The 21,536-nt window shown below is 42.6% G+C and overlaps 2 protein-coding genes across 4 annotated transcripts in view; one reads left to right on the top strand and one right to left on the bottom strand.

Moving 5' to 3' along the window:
* Positions 1 to 3,089: 3,089 nt before the first annotated feature.
* On the bottom strand, positions 3,090 to 19,951 carry vezt (vezatin, adherens junctions transmembrane protein). Of its 3 annotated transcripts, none has more exons than XM_030720360.1 (12): positions 19,676 to 19,951; positions 18,553 to 18,690; positions 13,601 to 13,684; positions 13,303 to 13,487; positions 12,116 to 12,400; positions 9,458 to 9,616; positions 8,868 to 9,015; positions 7,270 to 7,634; positions 6,653 to 6,846; positions 6,194 to 6,300; positions 5,821 to 6,028; positions 3,090 to 5,540 (listed from the first exon to the last, which is right to left on the bottom strand). In XM_030720360.1, exons 1-12 carry the CDS (start codon positions 19,709 to 19,711, stop codon positions 4,999 to 5,001), a joined length of 2,451 nt encoding a protein of 816 aa, XP_030576220.1. In that variant the 5' UTR covers positions 19,712 to 19,951; the 3' UTR covers positions 3,090 to 4,998. The 3 variants fall into 3 exon arrangements, with proteins under 3 accessions (XP_030576220.1, XP_030576221.1, XP_030576222.1); XM_030720361.1 differs by having other exon boundaries at positions 9,458 to 9,604; XM_030720362.1 differs by lacking the exon at positions 19,676 to 19,951 and adding an exon at positions 19,276 to 19,384.
* A 282-nt stretch (positions 19,952 to 20,233) lies between these two features.
* The window catches only part of fgd6 (FYVE, RhoGEF and PH domain containing 6), a 29,980-nt gene continuing 28,677 nt past the window's right edge, over positions 20,234 to 21,536 (top strand). Inside the window, exon 1 of the mRNA XM_030720537.1 lies at positions 20,234 to 20,466. Within this exon, the coding sequence (XP_030576397.1) occupies positions 20,457 to 20,466 (10 nt within the window). The 5' untranslated portion in view covers positions 20,234 to 20,456. The remainder of the gene's footprint in view (positions 20,467 to 21,536) is intronic.

Here is a 21,536-nt window from a genome sequence, read left to right as displayed (position 1 = left end):
GAAGCGCGAAGGATTGTGGGATTCCTGTGTGTGGCGCTGCCTTCATGGACATGCTGGATTTTTAAATTCATTATTTCCTCTGCGGGTTCTTCTTATTCCAGTCAAGCGTAAATATTTAGTAATTAGTCGTTTTTTGTGAGAATTTGATTTATTTAGGGACGTGTATTAAGTAAACACAAGACAAACGAAAATTATGAAGATTTTAAAATTATATTTTGGCCCCATGGACACTCTATAAGTCAGTAGTAGGTGTAAATTCCCTGCAGTTTCAGTTTAAATTCCAGGGTAGCGGCATGTCTTAAATGATTAAAATTAACTGTTAAATGACCACAACCTTATTGCAGCACAAACTTTTAACTTAACCCCCGATAAGGCTTCATTCGGCTCCAATGACCTTAGTATATATGTTTACTGTAAAATTGCAACAAGATCCCCCGGGATCACAGGTGTGTTTTTAAATCTTTTCATAAGGTCTAACACGGGAGTCTGAAAATGTGTTGCCAGAAATCAGAACTTCATCAGCAGCCCCTGAAGGCATCACAGTAAAAACATGCCGAATCAGCTGAAAAGGAGCTTTAACACCTGAGGAGCACACAGACAAATGCACGGATAATAAACGAGATTATTACTCTAAAGGAGACGTTTTGTTTCTTTTAACACAAAAAATATAAAATGTTTCCATTTATTTTTTTTACACATTTTAAATTCTGAAATATTGCCACAAGCGCTGGGGCCAGTCCCAGAGTCCACCACTAGGTGGGAGTAACCACTACAGTAAACACCACATCTGTGAAATGCTTCCTGCGCAGGTGTTTAAGGCATGACTTTACACAGCTCAGTGACTGATGTATTTTTGTATATTAAAGCAGTGTTTCTTAAATCTTTGGTCTCTAAGGTACGCCTGTGTTCATATCTGCAGAAAGAAGCTTTCATGGCAGCTGGAATATCATTTCCTCTTGTGACTGCATTGTCAGATGTCATATAATTTGCCTCCATCCTTTATCAGACGCTTCACGCACTTCCTGCAGCCCTTTAGACAGTTTTGAATTTTCTCCACACAATGTGATCAGTTTTGCCTCCTCACTATCAATCATTTGATCTGTATTTATACATTAATATTTGATTGCTTTTTGTGCAATAGAAACTTTTGGGATAAATAAAAGCTCACTTTATCTCATTTCCCCCTAAATAGTTAATCCTAATAGTCCTCATGTTTAGTTTACTACGCTATCATTAAATATTGGAGAAACTTGTGTCATACACTTAATGGCCACTTTGTTAGGTACACTTGCTCAGCTGTTTGTTAACGCAAATATTTAATCAGCCAAATTACATGGCAGCAACTTGGTGCATTTAGGCATGTAGACATGGTCAAGGTAACCAGCTTAAGTTCAAATGGAGCATCAGAATGAGGAGGAAAGGTGATTTAAGTGACTTTGAATGGGGCATGGTTGTTGGTGCCAGATGGGCTGGCTCCAATATTTCAGAAACTGCTGGGGTTTTCCCAAATTAATCACAAGGGTTTACAAGGAACGGTCTGAGAAAGAGAAAATATCCAGTGAGCAGCAGTTCACTGGGTGAAAATACCTTGATGATGCCAGAGGTCAGAAGAGAAGGCCAGACTGCTTCCAGCTGATAGGAAGGGAACAGTAACTCAAATAAGGTACGCAGAAGAGCATCTCTGAATGCTCCACCTGGTTTTCTGAACATGACGGTGAGTTCAGTCCTCAAATGACCTCCACAGCCACCAGATCTCAATCCAACAGAGCACCTTTGGGATGTGGTGGAATAGGAGGCTCTCATCATGGCTGCAGCTGACAAACCTGCAGCAACTGTGTGATGCTATCGCGTCAGTATGGACCAAAATCTCTGAGGGATGTTTCCAGCACCTTATTGAATGTGTGCCACGAAGAATTAATGCAGTCCAACCCAGTACTAACAAGATCACTTGAACAGATTTGGCTTCAGGATACAAGAAGGATCATCTAAAATGTATTCAGGCTGGTTTTGGGATGGCTAGAGGGAAACAATGTTTCAAACTCAAACCATAATAAAACAGCATCATACTAATCAGAGGGGGTCATTGTTGCTTCCAAATATTAAACTTCCAAGTCAACGGAGGCTCACTGGTGATGTTAAGATATCTCATTATTTCAGAAAACTGGAGCAGGTTTTTCTTTTTCTTTCTGTGAACACGCTGCACTTCCTCACATCTAGTTTACCTCTTTTGCCCCATAAACACATAGTCGGCCTTTGTTGAGTTTTGGCACCTCAGCACACTGATCAGGCATTACATTATAACCTAAGATTGTGTTGGTCCCCCTTTTGAGCTACAGTAGCTCATCTGTTGGATCGGACCAAGGCCAGCCTTCTCTCCCAACGTGCATCAATGAGCCTTGGCCGCCCGCGACCCCTGGACACCTTTTGATAGATACTGACCACTGCAGACCAGGAACACCCACAAGAGCTGCAGTGTTGCCTGCCCATTTTTCCTGCTTCTAACACATCAACTTTGAGGACAAAAATTTTCACTTGCTCCATAATACATCACACCCACTAACAGTTGCCATGATGAAGATATAATCAGTGTTGTCCACTTCACCTATCAGTGGCCATAATGTTATATTTGATTGGTGTATATCAATAAAGACATGCTCTGACAACAGATCAGGTTCTGGGTTGTTCCAAATGTAGCCCTAGATCACCCTCACTAACTTCTGATGCCCACCCAGTCATTTTGTTCTGGCAGCAGCTCCGAAATATGACAAACACTGCTCAGTTTAGAAATAAGAGAAATATGGGTTACTCCTAGTAGATGTCCAAGTCTGAAAGAATTAATGTTTAGTTCAGTTTTAGCTGTCTAAAAGTGACTTTGGTAGCTACCTCTGTTCACTGCAGGTCTGCCTGTTTTCCTCCAAAGCCAGGCGGGACCTAAAAGGGGTGCAGCAGCAGCTGTTTTAGGTCAGACAAAAAGAAAAATCCCACACAAAACGTATCAAATGACCGACCAAACCCGTTCCTTAACCCCGCTGTGAAACACGAGCCTGAGGACCGACTTCCAGGATGGTTTTTTATTTCACACTGGAAAATGCAGGAGGGGGTCAGGAGGACAAGGCAGACACGGTGACAGGAGAGGGGTGGGGGTGGGGGTGTTGGTGGAGGTGGGGCCAGCATCAGGGCCGTCAGGCACACGAGAGTACCTCTTTTCTTTTATTACCATACCCGTAAAGGTGAACATAAACCTCACAGCAGATCATTAAATTCACACGTTTCAGCCTGACCTTTCCACTGAGCATGCCCCTGTAAACACCGACGCCGAGCGAGGGGGACCGTATCATGAACAGTTCATAAAATGTCACTGGAAACATGATTGTGGTTCAGCTACATGTTGCCTCCTCGGAGGGCCCCCGAGGACAAAAATAAAAGCGCCGATTGTAAAAATAGCATTTCACTTCCACTTCCCGCAGAAATGCCTCCCACACAAATCCGTAAGAAATCAGCTGATTCGACCTTCAGCTTCACGGCTTGTGTGTGTGTGTGTGTGTGTGTGTGCTCAGACAGAAAATCTACTTCTGGACAGATTTCACTGTGTATTTTACCCCCTGAGACATTAAGGCTCAATTATCCTGTCATGGATTAAAAACTTTAGCATTAGGCTGAATTCATGTCTGGGAAACTGGCTGAAAGTGCAGGAACTGCAGTATTTTTACTCAAGAACTGCATTTTAATACAGTTTAGAGGTGCTTTGTGTTGATTCTGGAGTTCATCTTTATCATTCTAGTTATTTTTGAACATTAGTTGTTTTATTTAAGTTTTTATTTAAGTCTCAGTTCCTATTTTGAGTTTAGCTCCTGTGTGTTGCGTTCCCTCACTGTCTGGTCTTTCTGTTTATATTTTGGTACTGCAGAGTGAGAGTAACAGGTTAACGAGCTTGAAGTCAGAGTTTTAAGTGTGGCAAAGGTGGCTCTCTTTACCCCCGGCTAAATCACCATGGTAGCTTACGCTGATCTTGTAATCTGATCTGGACCAGGTTCTGTTCAGAGTTTCAGTTTAAAAGCTGTGGAAGTTTGTTCACACCACTGAAAATAAAATAAAAGGTTATTTCAGAAGTCTGAGTTATTAAGTCACAAAGCGCCACGATTTCACTGATTCTTTTACTAATGGCACGTTTTAGGTGTGATTCAGATTATCTGCTGTTAAGCTGAACAGCGCGCTCAGAGCTTGAAGCGCCTCTGTGTAAATACAGTCCCGTCTCCCCTTCATCAAAGCATATGCTGTTATGCCTCCCAGTGTTTCTGGACACTTCAGGCTGAACTGTCCGCCTCCAGCGTCCTGCATTTGGGTCCAAAATTTCCAAATTTTTAGGGAATCGTTAACCTTTATTAGACAGGGACAGGCGAGAGCAGGCAGGAAAGTAGGGAGAAAGCAGCCTTTCAGCATATGAGTCACCTGTTATTCTTTGCATTACTAATTCATCTTTCTAATTTTAATCAGATTTTATGGACTCCAAATTTTTTCAAGGTAAAATTTTGCATGTTAGTGTTATAAAAATAAATAAAATCAGCTGATTGTGAGGGGGTCAGGTGGGAGTCCAGCCTTTCGTTTTCTGTCTGAACACAGCGTCTTGATATCATCTCAGGTTTAGTTTAAAAACGTGCAACTAAAACCGATTTTTTCTTCTCATTCTCATTCATATTTCTTAAACATTTACAGAGCGACTGTGATCACTTTTCACTGTGTGGATGGCACCGGGTAACTGCAGACATTCTGGTCTCCTGACCTCAACACTGTAAGGTCTTCATGTTGTTTTAGTGGTTTTGGTACCTGAGTTTTAACAGCAATAGAGTAGTAAGAATTGTGGGTAATGTTCAGTAATGTGGACGGATGGGTGACAGAGAGTGTCGTGGTTTGAAATCCCTCTGATGAAACACCGATAAAATACAACCAGACATAAACAGTCTCTGCTCAGTGCTCGGTTAAAGCGGTGGGACTTCACGTCTAGTCCTTCTCTGGGCTTTGTCTGTCTCTCTCATCGTCATCCTCCTCCTCTTCCTCCTCGTCATCTCCGAAGGTCTGCTCCTCCATGTTGATGAGGGAGTGCGAGCGAGCGGCCACCTGAGCGGCGAGGGCGGAGCTGAAGCTGAGCGCCTCAGAGCCGTGGATCTCCGTCAGTCTGTCCATCACGGAGACAGCGGGGACTTTAGGCTTCAGGAAGCAGTCCAGGCCATTCTGGCCCTCCCCCTCATCCAAGACGCCGTCATACTGGTGCAGCTCTGACGCTCCTCCACCGCCTCTACTGCAGACTGAAGTTCCTCCCACCTCAGATTGCTCCATGCCACAACTGAACTCCATCACGGGGTCTGTGGCGGGGTCAGGCCTCACCCTGTCATCTTTTCCTTCCTCTTCGTTTCCTGCTGAGAGCTCCGACAGGTGGTTTCCTCCGTCGATGGCAGGCTCTCCTGAACCCGCAGATATCAGAGCGTCTGTCGGCTGTGCGGCCAGATCTGATTCCTCAGTGCGAACTGAAGGCCCCACAGCAGCTGCAAGAAAGAAAGGAAGAAGTGTAAGTCGGCACTCATACAGCTTCTGATATAGGAAACTTCTAGGAATAATTATTATTTATGAAGCGGTGCTGTCAGGTTCAACATAACATTAATGAGAAGCATCATGTCCATGATAGTGTAATTACTCATTTTGCCTGCATGGATACAAAACCATACAAGCAGGTTTTATAAACTGTCGTCGTGAGAATCAGCAGAAACACAGACAACGTTTTTCAGGCCTCCTTCCAAGAATATCTGTCACTCCACCAGTGCAGACCTTGGTTGCTGAAGAGCAGCTGCTTCCTCTTCATCCTCTCCCCCTCTGACGCACGGAAGCCCAGAACAGCTTTGAGCTCGGACAGGACGCGACGAGACTCCTCCCTCTCCCGCCGCTGCCGCTCCCGCTCCTCCGGTGACAACATGTCGGACCACGACCCTCTGCCTTCGCCGTCAGAGTCCGAGTCAGACACGTAGGCCTCCCACTCCTGGTCAAATAAAAGAGTGGGAGAGACCAAGAACAGGGCAATAACTCATCAGGGGAAGGAGAATGAGTGAGACACGTGGTTTCTTGTTCTTCTTTTACAAACAATACTTAAAAATCTTGCATCAAGCTTCAGATTTGACGTTGAACAGTCGACAGTTGATCTTACCAGCTCCTCCGGCACCGGGTCTCTGTCCAGTATCAGGGGATAAGATGGAGGAGGATCAGGGACTTCAGGTGAAGGAGGACCACACTGCTCCAGACCCTCATCAGTGGCTGCAGAGAGAGAGAGGTTGCAGGTTAACATTATTGTGGGGAAACAACAGATGACCTCAGTGCTCTGGTATTGGAGTTTGGTCACTGTGTTGACAGCTGTGATCTGATTGCTCTGTTTCTTGTCCTACAATATGCTGGAGCAACTTCCTCCATGACTGGCAACATTCTTGAGTCATAGTAAAGGAAGGAGAGATAAAAAATAGGCCTGAAGCGAGATAAAACTAAGCTAATAAAGTGGGTGTCACTGGAAGACATGGAGCTGTGAGGCTCTCGCAGCAGGTACTTGACACTCTGAAAGAAATAAAACAAAGAAAATATATAAGAAAGCATAAGCGGCTTCGCCCTGGCTCACCTGGACAGGCGTTGGCTCGTCTCAGCATGCGCTCCACCTGACTGATGGTGTCCTCCCAGCAGCCAGTGCTAGCCTGCATATGCGGCTGCAGCTGGTGCAGCCGGTCACTGAGGTCCTGGTAGCCCTCGAGCGTCAACTCTGTCAGCTCCTTAGACACCATCAGCTTCTCCAGGTCATCCTCCAGGATAATCATCCTGATGATGAAGACAACAGAGGAGGTTCTTTATATTCAACTTTATATCTTTTATGTTTCACTGTTGTGTTTACAGAATTTACAACAAAATACCGACATAAATGGAACTAATGAGCGTCCATGAAATCAGCTACTGTACTATTTATTCTTACTTTTTAAATCATATTTCTAAAACATCATCTAACCCAATTTTCTTTTCTTTTTCTCTTTTTTATAGACAGCTGAGACAAACTGGACATATAGTGAAAAAGAGTAGGGCAACATGATGCAGTAAAGGTCCTGTGCCATGCCGCCTCAACTTTCTAAGTCCTCACATTTTCTTCTTTATGTTCTGCTTTGTTGATGCTGTGACCTACTAGCTTCATCCTCTGCACAATCTCCTCTCATGGGAGGTTTAGAATGAAGTCATTCAGGGTTTTCTCACTCGCTGAGCAGGGCCTTGAGGTGCAGCTGCAGGCTTCGGATGGAGGTGTGCAGGGTGTTGAGCTCTCTGCATTTCTCCCTGGCTCGTCCGGTCCTGTCGCAGGTTGTGGTCCTCGGCTGGGTCTCGAAGTGTCTGTGGAAGTCGTAGCTGCGTTGCACTTCGCCAAGACAGCTGGCCAGAGCGTGGTGGAGGGGTTCGGTCACGGCGGCGATGGACCGGTACAGTGGAGGTGGAGAAGGAGGGGAAGGGGAGGTGTCTCCTGTGGGTCCGCCTTCCTCTGGCGTCTCTATTCGGCTTGGAGAGAGGAGAAGAGCCAGCCGACGGAAGCATTCGGAGCTTTGACCCACCCACAGCTGGAACAGCATCTGCAGGAGGACAAGCCAACAAACCTGAGATAAACAGCTTCTTTTAGGGGTTTAGGCTCCAAAATGACCAGTCACGCTCCTTCCTCTCTTTCTTCAGCTTCAGGCTTTTGAAATTCAAAAGCCAGACTGAGGTCAGAGCATGAATAGACTCGCTGGTATTCTAGCTCCATATTGAGCTCTAAAAGGTCAAAGAAAGCAAGCAGCATATCTGAAGTGTCAGAAGAAGTGTCGAAAAATACTCAACATAAAGAGGAAAGAAGGGAATTAGGTAGAACTGATAATGCTAAGAACTTAAAACTGCTGTAATCGACGCAGTGAAAGAACGCTGCAAAGGGGTCTGCTGGGGTTGAGTGCCATCATGTAATGAATATGGAATAAATATGGAATCATCACACCTGGAGGAAGTTCATTCAGCTTTTTTTTTTTTTACTGTGTAGCAAATAAACAAATCTCAGATATGACAAAAACTATTTTACTTTCACGGATGAACGTTTAGTTGTTTTAATTTATTTATTAATTAATGATTTAATTAACATTACGGAATCACTTTGTAATTTGCATGTCTAAAACAAGTACTGCACAAATCTAAATGTGCCAAACAGTCTGAAGTTAAAAGCAAGTGTTTGTGAACCTTCACGTGCACCTCAGTGACCAAAAGGAAAGAGCGCTGTACCGAGTGTACCCCAAGTTTTTGTAGCTACACTTGACAGATGTGCACTAAACGCTTCACAGGGAGGCAGTTATGATGCCACACCTCTGAAAAGTGCAACTCCATAAGGATTCACATGCCCATCGGGCAGATTGTGGGTTGCAGCTTTCTCGAAGATTGCTCATGAGTGAGCCCAGAGATGTATCTGAAGACATTCTCTACATTACCTCTTCTTACTGGCAGGGCTGCTCAATTATCTCAAAAATCATAGTAACTCTTTTGGTTGATTGAGATCATGATTATTCAACATGATTAGTCACAGACTTTGGAGAAAACAGCAGATTTATTAAACTTTGTAAAAAGAAACAAACATGTCTTAAATACATATGAACTGACGTAAACTCACCACGACTGAAGTAAAGGAAAATAATTTGAGAGTTACTGCAAAACAGAATGAGGCACAATTGTCATTTGTTTTTCCCGATATTTGCGTTTTACTAATGAGTGAAGCTCAAAATTGCAAGTGAAATGAATATGCGATTAATTGCACAGCCCTACTATCCGATTTGACCCTCGGGCTTTACCTTCAGGGCAGGCAGGCTGTAGTCGTCGGTCAGCTCCTGGGCCTGCTCGTCCCCCAGGTGCTCGATACCCAGGCCGAGCCCCAGCTCCTTCAGAGGCACCGCGGACACGTAGTTGGTCACGTTGTCGATCTCAGAGTTCAGAGGGAACGTTGGCGGGTGTTAAGGACACATGACAGTGATGTGGAACGTTTCTTTTGCATAAATACATAAAAGTTTATGACGTTCTGCTTTTACATTTGATGCTGCTGCTGAATAACTTTAAAACAACAGCCTTTACTTGTGATCAAAGGAAGTCTTGGGATTTCCACCCACACCATCAAAGACTCGGCCTTCAAAGACAGTCGCATTTCCCTCAGATATGTGAGCAAGCTTTGATGAAAAAGATAAATGTAAGCATGGATCACACCATTTCAGACATGCAAACCAGTCAGTGTGCAATAAAGGACATTTAAATATTGAAAACAGACGTGCTCGCAAAACAGAAGAGAAGAAACTGTCCAAATTTAAGCACCTAAAAGCTTAAAGAATATGGAAACAACAAATACACCAACATAACAGCATTCACTCTCAGTTATTCAGGTAAAGGATATGCCTTGAGCATGTGACAGGTGGCCCTACGTGACGCTCTGAAGGCCGAGCGCAGCGCCCGGTACAAGGCCTTCCTCAGTCCGATGAGCTGCTGGCCGCGGGGCACCGCCCCCGGCCCCGCCCTGCTAAAGGAGCTGGCGGCACTCACCCTGTCGAGCAAACTTGACAAGTGAAATGTGATACAACTGTGGAGACGTCCCAAAGAGGCAGTGGAGCAACACACAACACTGAACACCACATCACTAAAGACGAGACACTGAGACAGTTTAAACGTCAATGCTACGCTGGAGTGTTAGAAACTGGCAGGTGTGACGAACAAGGCTACGTAACACGCTTTCCTTAAACAGACCCACTCTTATGTCTCAAACTGAGCCAGCAGCTTGTCGGGCTGTAAACAGCTGTCCAAAGGTAACAAAATCCATCTTCCGGGAGCTTTCGTTTAATCCGTACAAAAAAAAAGTGTAAACAAGGAAGAAGCTAAAGAGGATTTTGTTACTGCTGGACAGAACCAGGGTAGGAGTTTAAACATTTCCTGTGCAGCTAACAAGGTGCTGACTGTGTGTGGCTTCACAGAGACGTGAGAGGGGGACCTTCTCAGTTGGCTGTTTAACCCTCGAGTGACTGAGCTATTTTAGGGACTAAAATGACCAAATGGGGGCATTTATAAACTCATTATAATATTTTTTTTTTACTGCTGAATTTCAGTTAAAAGCATTGAAAAATAAGAGTTTCACTGATAATCTAAGACATTTTATCTGGAAAAAAAGACTAAGACTTTAAAGAGAACTTATTCTGCTCATTTCCAGCTCCATATTTGTTTTTTACTCTTGGACTCTACAGGAATAGCTCAGCATTAGTCACAGTTCAGCCATCCTTACATATCTTATACAGGCCCTCGGAGCAGCCCCATCCTCTCTCTGAAAGAAGCTGTTTTAGCCCCTCCCCCTTTAAGCCAACTTCCTCCTGATTGGCTACCACACTCCAAACTATCAGTCCACTGTTTACCTCAGCTCTTAATGCCAGGTGAGAAGCATCCACCTTTATTTACTCTGGAGGAGGCTGTACAATTTTGTGAGTCTGATACAAGTTGAGAAGTCAGTGAACCTCACTTCTGACCCATGACAGCAACACTCAGGTGATATATAAATTGTGATATTTTACATATTTTTACCGACTTTGTAGAGGCAGACTGACACATTCAGGGTAGGAAACATTTACCATTTTAAAAATTAATGGCTGGGTTCAAAAATGACTCCACTCAGTCACTTAAGGGTTAAAAAAAAAAAAAAAAAAAAAAGCTAATCAGGGTGTTTTCTAAAACGTCTACTGATTAGAGTGAAATGCTGGAGATAGTGTGCTAGAGAGACACCAGAGGGGAAAACAATTCAAGGCTGTCCACTAACTCTGCACTGGATTTATGTGTGTCACTGATAATCCTCTGAAAAAACTGTGTCTGATGGGATGCACTAACAAACGTGGGAGCTCGACTGTTCTTTGAATTTCCAAACAGAAAAACTGAGCCTTTAAGAATAAAATATGCAGATGGCAGCAATTAAATACACGGTGCTGTCAGCAGGAACCATTTTATCACTGATAAGTTAACCAAATGTCAGGCCGCTATTCTTACACTAGCATTTTGATAAGTCTTCAACTTGTGTCATAGTGAAATATGAACAATTTAAAAAGCTGTGAGTAATGTTATCATGTTTGTCTATAGTGGGTGAACACATTTCTTAAATCAGCCGTAGAGATAGACACTGAGATGCCACCATATTGTTAATGCAGGTACACTCCCCTCCAAAAGTAATGGCACAGTGAGCCCAGTTTTTGCTGTAGACTGAAAAGATTTGGGTTTGATATTTACAAAAAAAAAATCAATATGAGATTAAAAGCATCACAAAAGAAGAACGCAAACGTTTAGTGATGTCAGTGGGTCACAGGCTCGTTCCAGTTATTGCTAGCAAAGGATTTGCAACTAAATATTACATCTTATTCAGACGAAAGGTGCTGTTTTCTGAACTGTGTATCAGATCCAGATGTAAACACCTGGAAATAAAAGCTGAGATGCTGACCTTTTGTCTCATCTTTTTAAAGACAAACCCAAATGTTTTCAGTCTACAACAAAAATAAAGGGACTGGCCTCACTGTTCCAATACTTTTGGAGGGGAGTATATGTCAGGGTTATAGGTTCAGACACAATTAGAAATCACAACTCGCTGAATTTGATTTTCAAACTGTTTCATTTCTTAAGAATGCTAGAATTGTATTTATGATACAGAACACTTAATGTAGAAAATGTCTTCATTGGCTTTCTAGCAGCTAACTAAACACCAGCTGCTAAAATAACAGCCTGACAGAGTAAAATATGCAGTTTTTTGCAAACCAAAGCCATTTATTTCATATTGTGACGCTGACTGTTTTCCCCCTTGTTTATAGACTGTGACATACAGTTTACTATAGACAATACAGAGGCAAACAGAGACTGCAGTAGCCTAAAGATCAACAATAAAACCCCTATAAACATATGGGTTAAATAATGGTTATGATACAGAATTAGGTGACCATAAAGAGTTAAACATGGAACACAACATACTGTGAATGCCCACTGTAATTACACTGATTGGTTGGCGTGTGGGTGGATGTAAAACGAGCACACTTACAGGGTGAAACCTCTGGAGATGACCTCGGTTTCCTGCACCAGACGCAGGGCCTTGCGGGACAGTCCCGTCAGGGTTTTGCCATTGTGAACCAGAATCTGGAGCTGGGTGGCCCTGATGTGGACAGCTCTCTGCACACAGCCCTGTCTCCACAGCGTGACCCCCCTCAGTCCCAGCCAGCCCAGCAGGGCCAGGCCCCACGGGGCTGCAGCCAGCGACCACAGACCCTCAGATATGGAGCAGAGGCCCAGGAACACTGCAGTCAGGCCAACCAGCCCGGCCATGTCCCTGAGAGACGAGCACAGGGAGGAATAATGACCCGTGTTAACATTTACGTGTACTGAGCCAGGATTAAAGGGCAGCAATTTTACATGTCACTGGTAGTTTATTACACTTGGGGAGTACATGGGAGTAAAACTGTTGTGTAATGTCTTCGGTGGCTCTGGAGCCACATTAATTAAAGCTATAATCTTCATACACCACATCCTCCTGTTTTTGATACTATCTACATCTACACTGGATTTTTTTTAAAGACAGCATTTCTCAAACATTTTCAAAATTTCCTCTTTTTGAAGCTCTTTATTGTAGATAGTGTGCTTACATGAATTACTGAAAATAATGAACCCAGAGGGTCACTCTTGACCTCGGCGAGCTCACTAAATAAAAGCTTGTGGAACAGATAAGTAAAAGTGGTGAGAACTGGCATGAATCTGAGCCCAAAGCTTTGAAAGTTAAGAGTTTCACCGACAAACTAAGACTTTTCATCTATAAAAATTATTAATAGAGACATTAAAGGCGACCTACTACACTCATATCCAGCTTCATAAAGACAATAATCCTTATTTATCTTATTCCAGGCTTTGTCTGAAACAAGCTGTTTTAGCTGCTCTCCCCTTTAAGGCCACCCGCCCTTTAAGCCAGCTTTCTTGTGATTGGCTGCCCCTTGTGAACAGAAGGTTTGAACAGCAGGTTGGGGCTTCTGTGCCACTAAAAACCTACAGAACAGATATTGAAGTGTCATGAGATGTGAATTTTCATCAAAAATCTGAAATGTAGAGTTTCATGTAAGATATCTAATACTTTGGATGCAAAACGAGTATTTTAGAAACACTTATTCTCAAGAAAGCAATTTAATATTTTGGAGGGGAGCATGCACTGCCTATACTTGTCTCTCTTTGAAAGCGGCGTACCATAGGGAGGGCTTGGCGATGAGGCTCGGTCTAGGCAAGGTGCTTGCTCGGTCCAGCGACCCGGAGGGTGACGAGCCGAGGGTGAGTAGACTCGGGTCTAACAGCTCGATCAGCTCCACATCCTCCTGCAGCAGCACGTCCTGGTCCAGGATGCACCTGACCGAGTACTGACCAAACATGCAGTCCTTCAAAGTGCAAAAAAATAAAAGGCTTTTATAAAAAACAAAACAAACAAAAAAAAAAACAACAACAACAGAAAAAAAAAAACAGGTTTAGGCGCCAGTCTTCCTGCACCTACCAGTTTCTGCTCCAGCTGGTGAGACACAGCCGCCTGGTGAAATGGGCTCCATCTCCATAAGACATCAGCCAGTCTCCATAAGCCCTGTGAATTACACACAGGGGAGAAGTCTGGATCAATTAGGTCAGGGATCCATTCCAGCTTTAAGCAGGGATTTCCATTTTTTTTTAATCCCCCGTAGTGAATAAATGAATGAAACTGAAACATTCCAACATGTACGGCATTTTATTTAACAACATATTTGTTACATTTATAACACAAAAGCAAACCAAAGAACAAAAAGCAGCCAAAAATTCACATCCATCATGTCTCACATGCTCACAGTGAACGGAGCAGCACAGACTAAAACCTTTGCATTTGGGGCAGTTTGTAGGTTAAACGTGCAGCAAACATTAAACCAAGAGATTGAAATCTTCCTCCTTCTTCAGCCTGGCTTTTGAACGAGGACGCTCCACAGGTATTACTTATTTTTGCTTTAATTTCTTTGATTTAACTAAAAATTCGTTTTATTCTGTTTTATTTTTAAGCTTTTTAATTGTTATTTAGAATTATTTAGAATTTTATTTTCAACTCACTGATGTTTTTTCTTTTAATTCCTGGACATTTTTTTTTTTATTTTTATGCATTTTATTTAGCCTTAGTTCATTTTTTATTTATACATTTTTACTTCATTATTGTTTCATCTATTCTCTATTTGTTCTCAATTTCATTTGATGTCCTTACGGGATATTTTATATTTTTATTTATTTATTGGATACATCATTTTTTAATTTATTTGGAATTGCTTATCATGGCATATTATTGTTTTTTATTACAGTTTGTTCTGTATTATCATTGGTTTGACTCTGAGCTGCACTAACGTTATTATACAAATAAAGTTTGATTTATTGATTGACTTACTTTTTTAAGTAGAAATGAAAAACATGTTTAGAGCAACTGAATGCCATCACGCTAATATTCCATTGAATTTCAAGTGTATTCAGATTCAGTTTAATGCACTGGAAACCATTGACCTGCTGGATCACCGGTCTGCACCTGCATGTCTTCAAACTGTTTTGGTTTGCTTCAAGTCCCAGAATGACTCTGCAAACACACTGATGGTCAAAAAAGGAGTATCCCAGGAGACAAACTCTTTCAGGCAACCACAATAAATGCAATGTGTGTTTGTGAAACACCCACGAGTCTTTTATAGCACCGCTGGGGAACACAAACCACACAACCGCTTCACTTTGCTGAATTTCTAGTTTCATGTTTACACTTTCTGCCTCAATAAGAAATCTTTTATCCTTTAAAAATGCAGGCTGGACAGAAGAAAAGGAAGGACTCCTTTGATTCCAGAAACACGAAAAGTTTGTACACCCTTCATTCGACACAGTACAGACACACTTCTGTTTTATTTCTCACTTCCTAGGAGTCTCGATTCCTAGCACAGTAAGATATACGATAAACAGACATTTGGATACACAACAAGCCTCAGGCTTTTCAGTATGTTACAAAGTTTTTCCCAAGTGCTGCTAAAAGTCTATTAAAAAAGAAAAAAAACCTCCAAAACAAATCCAACCCATGTACTAGTCATGAACAGGATTTACTTTTCACTAATCTGCTTAGTGTTGCTTAATGGTATCAGTGAAATGCTTTGTTAAAAAATAGGACTCATTTTGAAAGCCTGGAGGCTTTGGTCTGTTCTTGTTCTGCTAATGTTACACAAAAATGGAGTGCAGAGAGTGGCGTGATAACATCATCTGAAGTGTGCGTGCTCCACTTTGCAGCAGAAGCAGGGGAGTATTGATCGAACATGGGCAGCCAGGCCACGCTGACCCTTTTTCTGTGGTGGGTTTAAAAAAAAAAAAAAAGCCAAAGTATTATTAATCTAAAGGCTTGAGTCAAATTGATCACTGATCGGAGACTGAGCTTGGGGACATAATCTAATCTAACACTGTGTGCTGTCAAAGTGGGTCACAACCCTGTTCGGGTTGCTCCTTATTATCAAATGGATGCACCTGTACTCTCACTACAGGTTCTGTCTTAGTGATGCTCATCACTGCTCTTAAATCACCCACACCCTCGCGGTCTCACAGGCACGGAAAGCATAATCAAGGAATTGCACCTGAGACACCTGTGCGCTCTGCACTGACAGCCACGTGTAGTTATACTTCTGGGGAGATGTCGGGTTACAGCGTAGCATTTCAGAAGGGTTTGAGGTTACGGCGTATGTGAGGCGTAGATTTAATCCACTGTTAAGTGTCCACATGACTCAGCTGCCTTCAAAACGTGCTGCGTTTGCATTGGAAACACCATCCTCGACTTCTTAAATATGCTCGACAAAAAAACGTCCATATAACAGTGATCAAAAAGACAACGCTAACACCGAAGATAATAAACAAAAACTAAAACTAAACATTTCCACACAATAAAAACAAAACTGAAAAGAGAAAAGCCGGTCTGAAAACTCACTGAAAGTAAACTGGATTGAAAATTAGACTCAAATGAAACAGAAAGAAAAACTCTGGCAGTTACATAAATAACCCATACCCCCCCCCCCCAAAAAAAAAAAAATCTCATAAAGCCACATTTTAGTCACAACAGAACACACAGAAAACAAATCAAAGATTTAAACTGAGAAAATGTACCATTTTAAGAAAAATATGAACTCATTTTGAATTTCAAAAAAGTTGGAACAGGGCCATGTTTCCCACCATGCAGCATCCCCTCTTCTTTTAACAACAGTCCATAAACATCTGGGAACTGAGGAGGGCAGCTGCTGGACTTCTGGGAGATGAATGATGCCCCATTTTTGTCTGATAGAGGATTCTAGCAGCTCAGCTGTCCTGGGTTTTCATCATGGTATTTTTCATTTCGTGATGCTCACTTGCACTTGGTGAAAGGTCTGGGCTGCAGGCAGGCCCATTCAGCACCTGGACACTGCTACTATGAAGCCATGCCATTTTAATAGCTGCAGTATGTGATTTAGCATTGACTAAGTGAAATATGCAAAGCCTTCCCAAAAAACACATCATCTGGATGGGAGCATTTGTATATACCTCTCAGCAGTGATGCTGTCTTTCTAGCTGTACAAGCACTGATGCACCTCATACCATCAGAGATGCAGGCTTTTGAACTGAGCACTGATAACAAGCCAGACTGTCCCTCTTCTCTGTAATCCGGAGGATGCAGTGTCCATGTTTTACAAAAAGATTTTCAAATTTTGGTTTCTCTGACCACAGAACAGTTTTCCACTTTCCCTCAATCCATTTTAAATGAGCTTTGGGGCAGAGAGGACAGCAATGTTTCTGGATCATGTTCACATGTGGCTTCATCTTTGCATGACAGAGCTTTAACCTTCATTTGTGGATGGTGTGGTGAACTGTGTTCACAGATAATGATTTCCGGGAGTGTTCCTCAGACCATGCAGTGATTTCCATGGCAGAATCATGCCTGCTTTTAACGAGGGCATGAAAATAACAGGCATTTTATTCCTTCATTTTCTCAGGTTAAACATTCGATTTTTTAGCTACGTTCTATCGTGAATAAAATATGGGTTTAGGAGATTTGCAAATCATTACATTCGGTATTTATTTACAATTTGCACAGAGTCACAACTTGTTTTTGTAACTCTGTATTTGGACCTATAATAAAGTAAGGAAGCACAGCAAGGAATTAGCTGAGAGGAAAGCATTATTCATCTGTTACATAACTTCAGGAATAATGCCACCTCGAAAACAGCGTAAACCAACAGCTTATTTTTCATAATCTTTAAACATATTAATCATTTATTCCATATACGTGTCCGGTAATGAGATCTGTCTGAGCGGTCGAGTCTTTGTCGTCTCAGCTCTGGCTTTATCTGCACTCCAGGAAACGGATCACAGAGGAACAACCAAAAAGCTTTCCTGTCTGATCTGAGTCTCTCATCCTCCTTAACTCCTTAGAACAACAGAGGAAGCATGACACATACGGAAAGTTCCCAAACACCATTTCCCATTTCAGGAGGACGGGAGGCAGAGTCATGTTATCCTGAGCTTCCCCTTCCTCAGACTGAATCACGAGTTGCCTCAAACCACAGTCAGTTACAGTCAGATTGATGAAAGCGCTGTTCAAAGTTCAGGAGTTTAAATCCCTTGCACAAAAAAAAGTAAGCAACATAAGTGAACATCAACACACACACAGAGATTGCAAATGGATGCTCACAGAGGCAGGAACTGTGTCCGGCAGAAAGTAGCGTTCTAAAAATCACAGCAACAGCAGGGAGAGAGATTCAACAGAGGCTTTCTTTCAAAAAATGAATCGAGACAAATATACCTGAATCTGTGCGCAGGAAGCCCTCCTTTCCATCTCTATTCAGGGTGAAGTAGCTAAACACAGTTCACGCAGCCGTCTGTTGATGACTGAGTGTCAATATGTCAGGAGTCAATATCTAGATCAATTACTTTCTGTCTGACTGCACAAACATGCACACGTGCTGCTCAGTCAGGGCTGCAGAGAGCACACTGAGGAGTTAGAGCACCATCTTAACCTGACTGGTCCTCTTTGACAACATTTAAATTCTTAAGATCTTTTATATGTCCTAAAACTTAATCTGCAGCCTATTTGATCTCTAACTTTTATTGTTATTAATGGTAATAATGATTTTATTTTTAAAAAAATCTGCAGGCTATTTTCTCAGTAATTGCAGGCCAATAAAAGGACAGCAAATGGTCAAAAAAGATCCCTGTGGATTTTGTCTCCTGTGGAGGAATTTGTTTATTATAATTGCTGGACAAATAGTTGCTTTTATGTTCTTTGTCACTCATGGACACCGTTTTGAACAAGTTATATCTGCAAAGCCTTTTCTTGTGTTTTAAGATCAAGTCTGTTTTGTTTGTCACTTGGATGCAATATGATTTGCATTAGCTGGTTGGCAGTTCGGTTTTTGGAGAGGATGTGGGTGTGTTTGGAGGATGAGGGGAACTCACTTTGGTTTTCTGTGGATCTTCACCAGGAGAGGTGAGGTCTCCCTCTTGCCCATCATATTCCTCTTCCTGTGATGCCGTCGGACATGCCTCGAAGTCTGTGTGCCCTAGATCGTGCAGATACTGGAAAAGAGGCGAATTCTGCAAAGAGAGAAAGCAGAAGACCACGTTACAAGGGGGGAATTACATAAAACAGAACCAGGCGGATGAAGACTGGGAGAAGGAGAGAAAATGTGATGATTCGGTTGGTCAGGTCGGGCTGACACTCACTGTTTTTGCATTAGTTCGTCTAAACGTGATTCAAGAGACAACCTGACTGTGATAAGAGAGGGGAAAGGCAGAGACTTTCCTTCAGCTGAGTCTCCACCCTCTCTCCCATGCAGCTTACTTCTCCACTCTGTTAGGATGTAAATCTGGAAATCTTATACTCACACAGATGTCAGGATGAACCTAGCTCTTCTCTCCTCAAATCTAAACACAAGTTGTCATGTTATAATATCGTCCTGTCATAGAGGTAACAACACAGACATCGTTGTGTGTTTTAAGATAGCTCAGAAGCAAATCAGCCATGCAGGAAGCAGAAAAATATCCCTGCTAAAATTTGTCCAAACGACGACTGACCCAGTACCCCCCCAGCTGCTAAACAGCTGCACCTCAGATAACCCAGCACAAAACACATAGCACCAGCCTGAGAGGACGGTTACACAAATATTAACTGCAACTCACATGCATGGTCACACGAAGTCGCAGCTCATCCTGTCAGCATTGTGGATGGAGAGGTGTGTGTGCATGTGTCATTTTTCAGAACCGACGCATTGGATGTGGTCATCCCCACCCCACCTCCAGCAGTGATGAAACACCAACAAACAATGCGCACAGCTAGCCCGGCTCAGCCCCTCTCATGACCACCAAAGCTCCTTGGCAGGAACACGATTAGCAGCCAGCCAAATATGTGGAAATGCTTTGGACTGGCAGTGCATGGCAACGGGGGAAATGACAAGACTGCTAGCTAGCTCAGCTAGCTGATGAATTGGGTTCCTAGCGCCTATTTTTAGCTCCGAACTCAAGCAGTATGACAAAGCATCGGTTGCGAGTTTTGCTAACAAACAGTAGCGGTAATACGCACCTCAAAGACCACATCTTCGTCAAACTCCTCAGTCATTGCTCTCCGCCATCAACACACAGCCCGTTTAGCATTCTGTAGTTGTAGGCAACAGTAATCAGTCAGGAGCGGCGGCTGAGAAGTTAGTTGTTAGCCGGTTGCTAAATGTCGCCTACAATTCCCATAATACCCTCTGTGCCTGCCAACGCTGAAAGCGAACATTGGAGCACCTCAAGTGGTCACAAGTGATAGTGCGGTGGCCCGTCCGTTAATGCAGAAGCACGGGAGAGTGACATTACCGACAATTAGCAATTACCACATAACAGGAAGTTGCCAAAATAAAAGGCTCCATATTTTTAACACTGTTACACCGTAAAATCCTAAGAGGTTGAAGCAAAATAGCAGTAATTACGATTTCTTTTAATAAATTCATACGTTTTTATACAAATAATATACTAACATTTACTGTTTATTTCACAGTTTAATGACTCGAAGATGTCTTCTTTCATAGTTTATTTATTTTGTTAAACCAGCACCGGAAGTCTATTATGTTTAACTGTGGATAACACAGTTAGAGGAAAAGCACCGTGGCTGAAAACTTGGAAAAATGGAAAAAGTAGCAGGCGTAAAGACTTTATCCGCGCATCCGCTGGCAAGATAAGGAACAACAGCGACGGATCTGCGTGTTTTCTCCCCGCAGCGGGTTTTACGTTGACAAAAATGTCGAAGGAGGAAAAAATGCAGATTTTCTCGCAATTCCATTGAAAGTAAATTTACTCATGGAGAAAGGAGCCAGTCGGGAGTCATGAGCGCAGGTTTGTGTCGTGGGGGAGCTGAAAAAAATCTCCTTTGCAAGCGTCTGTTGTGGTAATAAAAGTAAATCTAATGTTCTTTAGTTTATTCGCGATAATTTTCCAAAAAGAAATATGGAATTTCCACGCTGTAGCAGTCGGTAGCATCCACTCTATTTTTACCCAGCCACAGTTAATTACAGTTTTTCTTAATAGCAGCTTTCAAAAACACATAAAAGTGAACTGTTCCGACCTCATTTTCAGTGCTTTGTAAAAACTCAGGCTAAAACAGGAGTTTCTTTTTGTTATCCGAACCTCTGTTGCAGCTGGAGGGGGTTAAATCCTTTGTCTCAAAACATCTGTCCTGCTGTTCGTGAAACATGTCGGACTTACTATCAAGCTGCAGCTTCAACCTCTCATGAAAGGCAGATAACATTTATCTGCATAAAAGTCGTTTCACTTTATGGGGGACATGATTTTTAAAAGTTTAAATCAAGATGCCTTGCGTTGTCTTTTACAGCTAAACATAAGACCAGCTTCCGTTTAAAAACATGCCAATTTAATGTTGCTTCTTTAATAAATATGGTTGTGGGATTTGTAGGACGTATTTTATGATTTTACATGCGGTTGTTGCAAAAACTGGCAAATTCGGCACCAAGAAATAATACGGTTTGGAGTTGTAGATCCACACTCTCCTCACCACCAGCGTCATGCATCGTGGGGCTTTTTTTAAGTTTGGGTGAAGCACTTGGTAAAGTTGACATTTTCTAACTTGAGTTGTGCGCCGAATTGAAGGGGGCCTCTCGGTGATTAGAAAAAGCTTCAATCGGTGTGAATTACTGTTTACTACAAGTTGTAATTATGGCGAGTTAATATTTTGCGCTGTTTTTTAATGGATTTTGGTAGGAATGAAGCTCTAAGCTGCAGCTGCAGAGCGGTTTCTGATCGTCGGCCTTTCCCGAAACATCCGCTCGATGACTCCACTTCTCGTGGTGTCGGCCAGCCAACAGTTTGAGCCAGTAGAGCGGAAAATATGCCCTACAGTCCTAATTCACAGCGTTTCATTAGCGAGGAGACTCTTTAAAAATCTTAGC

The sequence above is a fragment of the Archocentrus centrarchus genome, chromosome 23 (genome assembly GCF_007364275.1).
Source record: "Archocentrus centrarchus isolate MPI-CPG fArcCen1 chromosome 23, fArcCen1, whole genome shotgun sequence".
NCBI lineage: Eukaryota > Metazoa > Chordata > Actinopteri > Cichliformes > Cichlidae > Archocentrus > Archocentrus centrarchus.
This window is presented reverse-complemented; position numbering and strand designations above follow the sequence as displayed.

What these genes read in the sequence shown, in the direction of transcription:
- vezt (XM_030720360.1), bottom strand. Translation starts at nt 19,711, where the DNA reads ATGACTGAGGAGTTTGACGAAGATGTGGTCTTTGAG. An exon ending in AAGATCCACAGAAAACCAAA is followed by an intron (nt 13,685 to 18,552) that starts GTGAGTTCCCCT and finishes TGTAATTCACAG; the next exon opens with GGCTTATGGAGACTGGCTGA. An exon ending in ACAGCCTGCCTGCCCTGAAG is followed by an intron (nt 7,635 to 8,867) that starts GTAAAGCCCGAG and finishes GTCCTCCTGCAG; the next exon opens with ATGCTGTTCCAGCTGTGGGT.